General features: G+C 53.7%; 1 protein-coding gene across 1 annotated transcript; it reads left to right on the forward strand.

Moving 5' to 3' along the window:
• The first annotated feature begins 4,889 nt into the window (after positions 1 to 4,889).
• LOC121833120 (tigger transposable element-derived protein 6-like) lies at positions 4,890 to 5,585 on the forward strand. Its single transcript, XM_042286220.1, has one exon. It carries the CDS (start codon positions 4,890 to 4,892, stop codon positions 5,583 to 5,585), a length of 696 nt encoding a protein of 231 aa, XP_042142154.1.
• The last annotated feature ends 661 nt before the right edge of the window (positions 5,586 to 6,246 follow it).

The following is a 6,246-nucleotide window of genomic DNA, read 5'->3' on the forward strand; positions in this document are numbered from 1 at the left end:
TGACGTGCTCAGCCCCGGAAGGCTACCCTTCGTAGAAGACCAGATCAAGGCCCGGCCAAGTCGCCGTAACCAAGGCCTACCCCCAGAACTCTTACACCTGCTGCATAAACCAAAGAAGAAGACCACGACGATGACGACTCCACCCGTTGTTGTTCTACCCGTCGCTGCCCGTAAGCCCACGTCCTTCCACGGTGAGCCTTATGAAGACATCGAGGACTGGCTAGACCAGTACGAGCGAGTGGCCCAGCACAACCGATGGACCGACGAACAGCGCCTGCAGAGACATTACTTTGCGCTCGAAGGGACGGCCAGGCACTGGTTCGAGAATCGCGAGACTTCCTTGATCTCGTGGAACGCCTGCAAGGATGCTCTGAGACGGACCTTCGCCAACCAATATCGAAGGGAGAAGGCCGAGGACCTTCATCGAATGAGGACACAGGGACCAAACGAGACTATCACCAGTTTCGTCGAGGATGTTTCGTGCCTGGTCGCTCGCGATTACCCTCAAGCCACCGACAAAAAGAAGTTGCGAACCCTAATGCGATGTGTCAATGATGACATCTTCGGTGGTCTTCTTCGCAACCCGAAGACTTCGTCACGGAGGCCACGAACATGGAACGTGCCCTCCTCGCAAGACCCAGCCACTACCCTCGGCACTCGAGCGTCGCTGCTGCTTCGGCATCCGGCTACGGCATCAGCCCTAGCATCCCCGGCCTTCGCGACATCATCCGCGACAAGGTCCGGGAGGAGCTTCAGAAGCTTCTGCCGACTGCTGAACGGCCGGCCTCAATCTCCATTGCCGAGGTCGTCTGAGACGAGGTAGAGCGAGCATTCCTACCAGATGCCCCTGTCACCGTGGCCGCACCCAAAGAACCGGCACTGACCTACGCCGCCACGGCCCGACGACCACCGCAACTCACCGCCAGGTCACGGCACCACCCCGACGTGAACCCCCAGCGCTGCAGTTTTCCCGACGCCAGGAAGATCGAGCGCACGCCCACCCAGAACAAGCAACGCCACGAAAGACCGGTCGACGTGTGGAGGACGGCCGATCGACGCCCGTTGTGCTATCACTGCGGTGAGGCCGGCCACATTTACCGTCGATGCCCCTACAGACAACTGGGGCTGCGCGGATTGCACCCGAGCGACCCGCGCCCAAGATACGACGAACGCCCTCGCGACATCGAGGAGTTCCTCCGACGCTCGCCCTCCCCAGTGTCGCCTCTCCGCCGTGAAGCCCGCTCCCCATCGCCACGACGTTCAGCGTCCCCAGCGCAACGACCCCGCCGAGAGAGCGTATCTCCCGTGCGTCGCCAGGAAAACTATGTGCGGCAACGCCTGGAGGTGACGTTGCCGAAAACAACGGAAGCAAACAGCCTCCAAGAACGCCGGAGCGCTCCCACTGTCCCGACGCCCCGCATCGCACCGACGTCCCTTCAACAATGTCCAACTGCCTAAACGTTGTTAACACCGGCGTCGACGCATCGGCACTCGTGGACACCAGGGCAGACTACTCAATCTTGAGTGGGAGGCTCTCTCGCCGCCTGCGAAAAGTGACAATGCCGTGGGATGGACCTCAAATACGAACCGCCGGAGGGCATCTCATCACACCAGTCGGGAGATGCACCTCTCGCGTGAAGATCCACGGTGAGGCGTGCCCTGTGAAATTCGTCATTCTACAAGACTGTGCAAGGGACGTCATACTTGGCATGGACTTTCTGTGTGAATACAGTGTCGTCATCGACCTTGGTGAAAACAGTTTGACGCTGCGGAAACCTCTTCCGCCTTCAGAGAAAGCCCAAACAGCGTCAGCCGCCATCCGAGTCGCCGCCGACCACGTGAACCTGCCACTGCGATCAAGTGTTGTCGTACCCGTCGTGACCGATACAGCTACCTGCAGCTAAGTTTTCCGGGAAGGCAACTTTCAATTGCTCCTGGGGAGGAGAATCGGCGTCGCAAGAGGAGTGACTTAACTTCAGGATGGGCGCACCATGGTCCTCGTGACGAACATCCGACAAGAAACGCAACACCTCACGAAAGGTGCCGCTGTGGGCCACGTCGAGAAACTTCAAAACTCCGCCGAAATCGCCGCGATTGCTGACGAATCATCGCCACCTCAGCAAGATTTTTCGCCGCCAGCGCAGCTCGACATCGACCCGAAGCTTCCAGGACCGAAACGACGACAGCTGGTTGACCTCCTCGCTGAATACAGCGACTGCTTCGCGACGTCGTCGAAGGTGTGCCAAACCACCGTTGCGAATCATCGCATCGTCACCGAGGACGACGCACTCCCTGTGCACCGATCGTCGTACCGAATCTCCATAAAAGAACGGGAGGTCATCCAACAGCAAGTGGAAGAAATGCTGAGCGACGACATAATCCAGCCTTCAAGCAGTCCGTGGGCCTCTCCAGTCGTGCTGGTTAGGAAGAAGGACGGAACGCTTAGGTTCTGCGTGGACTATCGGCAGCTGAACGCGGTAACAAAGAAAGACGTCTATCCACTTCTCCGAATCGATGACACGCTAGACCGGCTGCGCCACTCTCGATACTTTTCATCGATAGACCTGAAGAGCGGCTACTGGCAGATCAAAGTCGACGAACGGGACCGAGAGAAGACAGCCTTCGTCACGCGGGATGGCTTGTACGAGTTCAAGATAATGCCTTTCGGCCTATGCACGGCGCCGGCAACTTTCCAGCGTGTTTTGGACACGGTACTGGCAGGGTTGAAGTGGCATAGCTGTCTCGTCTACCTTGACGACGTTGTAGTGTTTTCAAGTGACTTCGGCAAGCACTTGCGACTATTCCGAGTTGTTCTCCAAGCCATTCAGACCGCCGGACTCACACTCAAGCCGTCAAAGCGCCGGTTCGCCTATGACGAACTGAACTTCCTAGGCCACGTGGTTAGTAAAAAAGGCGTCCGCCCAGATCCCGAGAAGACTCGCGCCGTCGCGGCATTTCCAGCACCGACAGACAAGAAGGCCCTGCGAAGACTCCTTGCAGTTTGCGCCTACTATCGACGCTTCGTTCGGGATTTCACTAAAATTTCCGCACCGCTCGCAAACCTCACGAAGGACGCCGAGAAGTTCGAATGGGCTGAGGAGCAGTAGCAGGCATTCGACGAGCTGAAACGACGACTGCAGAATCCTCCTGTGCTAGGACATGTCGATCAGAATGCGGAAATAGAGATTCACACGGACGCAAGTAACGCGGGACTAGGCGCAGTACTGATCCAAGTGCAAGAAGGCATCGAGCGAGTCATTGCCTACGCAAGTCGGACACTGTCCAAGGCGGAGAAAAATTACTCCACGACTGAGAAAGAATGCCTTGCGGTCGTCTGGGCATTCAGGAAGTTTCGTCTGTACTTGTACGGGAGCCCGTTCCGCGTGGTGACGGACCACCACTCGCTTTGCTGGTACAGTCATGTCTCGTTAATATGGACCCCGTTAATCGGGACACCCCGCAATATGGACGAAATTTTTGGCGACGGGTCTCCCGCCATGCAATTCTGTCCCGTTAATACAGAAACCCGCAGTCCGGACTATGGACGGCTATTTTGGGGACGAAACGGGAAAATACAGGCATTTTCGTCTCGTTAATATAGACACGTGTCCACGAAAAAAAAAATATTAGTGACCCCAGTGTGTACTACTCGGAATTCACCATTGCCTTTTTGTTACCCGTCTGGTTACTTTGAAGGCGAGTCCACATACCCGACAGAAGAAAAGGTTAGTGAATCGTAGAGGTGACGGTTTGTACCCGGAATTCACTATTGTCCTCCGCCCTTGAGATAAGACCTGCGCGCCTGAAGGTGGTCGATTTTTTTTTTTTTGTTTCTTGTCTTTCAAGCTTAAACGTATGCCATCTCCTTCCGGGTCGGCATACGTGATGAATCACATTCGTTGTGCATAAGAGGCAAGAGGCAAGGCTGGACGCTTTTCCGGTCATTTCGGAGGTGGAGACGATGACAGGTGTTAAGCGTAAACGGACAGAGCTTTCTGCTCAGCTGAAAAAGGAGATATGCAAATTTAAAATTGAAACGCCTTCAGCGTCTGTTCAGTACGTGAAAGAGTGGAGTAGAAAAAACCTTGGCGTTGATCTCGGAAAATCGACAGTCCACGCAATTCTAAAAGAATCAAAGAAATGGATGAGCGTTCCCACAGCCAGCTCCAGTTCCTGCCGGCAGCGGCCCCCAAAGTTTGAGAAGTTGGAGGAGGCCGTCAACATCTGGTTTGCGGAAATGCGCTCCAGAGGGGCCGCCGTCAGCGACGAGGTGCTGCAAGAAAAGGCGAAGGAGTTCGGCACAACGATGGGTAAGTGAGTTCTGAGCGTATCTTTTTAAGCACTGAGTTTGAAAATGTTTTCTCAAAATGTTACGCATTTCTCTTCAAAAATGTTGTTTCTTCTAATGATTTTTCTAGTTGCTCGTTCTTGTGCAATTACGCATCTACGTTAAAATAACTGTTCTCTCTTGAGTGGTTTTATTTTAATGTCTGCAATATTCACGTCGTTATGCAGACATTCATGACCTGAACTACTCAAGGGGTTGGCTCAGTAGGTTTAAGAGAAGGCATGGAATTTCAAGCCACCGTATTCATGGAGAGAGTGGAAGCCTGGATACAGCCGCCGTTGCCAGTGCTCGGAAACAGCTTGCGGAATTTCTTGCTCAGTATTCTCCAGATGATATTTACAACTTCGACGAGACTGGCGTTTTTTACAAGTTGGGCGCATCTTTGACTCTGGCATCCGAACCTGTGGCTGGAAACAAGCGAAGCAAACAGAGAATCACGGTGGGATTCTTGTGCAACGCGAGCGGCACCCACAAGTGGAAGCCCATTGTCGTGGCAAAAGCGGAGCGACCACGATGTTTTGGAAAGACATTTGACCCGAACATGTATTGCTCTTACAATTGCAACAAGAAAGCATGGATGACAGGAAAGATATTTGAAATCTTCTTGGCAAAATTCGACCGCTTCTTGAAGGCTGAGAAGAGGAGGGCTGTTTTGTTGGTTGATAACGCATCATGCCATTCTGTTCGTGCGGACTATGAAAACCTTACCTTGAAGTTCTTTCCACCCAACATGACTGCCAAAATACAGCCCTTAGACGCAGGAATTTTTCGCGCGGTTAAGGCACACTACAGAGGTGAACTTGTGCGGCACTACATCGCTTGCGCGGAAGACAACGAACCGCAAACTGTTGACTTGAGGTGGTGCCTTCAAAAGCTGAAGAGGGCGTGGGACGCGGTGAGGCCTCAAACCATTGTGAACTGCTGGCGTCACGCAGGTATTCTTGTTAACAGCTCTGCTATGGAGGAGGAGAATCCGATGGATGAACTTCCGCTCGCGGCCCTTCGTGAAGCTCTTCGACAACTCGGGGAGAAAAACCCAGATGAAGAGGAATCGGCATTCTTGGATATAGACGAAGAGACTAACAGCTGGGAGCCTATGAGCGACGAGCAGATCATGGAGTTTGTCGGTGAATCCGCTCAACAGGGCCATCAGCTTGTCGAAAACTTTGCGCCGACAAAAACAGACGATGAAGAAGAAAGACCAACCGTTACTCGATGTGAAGCTCGCCGTGGCTAGGAGACAGCGATCGCCTACCTTGAGCAGGAGGGGGACGGAGAACGTGCACTTCAAGTGGCCGAAGTGTTGCGCTTTTTGGACACTAAAGTGGGATCGAAAGCGCCAGTGCAAACTCATATCTCCTCGTTCTTTGGCGAAATAAACAATGCTTTTTTTTAACAATTATTACCTAATGTTTGTGTTTTTGACCTTGATTCGTTATTATGGACGATTCACATTATGGACGATTTTTCTGGGGAACGGAGGCGTCCATATTAACGAGACATGACTGTATGCGAATTTCAAGAACCCGTCAGGACGCCTCGCTCGATGGGGTCTCCGACTACTCGAGTTCAACGTGACTGTGGTCTACAAGTCACGCCGCAAGCACAGCGACGCCGACTGTCTGTCCAGAGCCCCCATCGAAACCCCTTCCGGCTGCAGCGACGACAATGACGAGTGCTTCCTAGGAGCAGTGAACACCGCTGACATGTCACGACATCAACGGGACGATCCTGAGCTGCGCGCATTAATCGAGCACCTGGAAGGGGGCGGGAGTACCATGCCACGTGCCTTCTCACGAGTGCTGCCGACCTTCGCCATTCGACAAGGTGTGCTCCACAAAGAGAACTTCGGGGACAACAACACAGCGTGGTTGCTGGTAATCCCGATCGACCTTCGG

Source organism: Ixodes scapularis, unplaced genomic scaffold (assembly GCF_016920785.2).
Source record: "Ixodes scapularis isolate PalLabHiFi unplaced genomic scaffold, ASM1692078v2 PGA_scaffold7__128_contigs__length_106722199, whole genome shotgun sequence".
In the NCBI taxonomy this organism is placed as follows: domain Eukaryota; kingdom Metazoa; phylum Arthropoda; class Arachnida; order Ixodida; family Ixodidae; genus Ixodes; species Ixodes scapularis.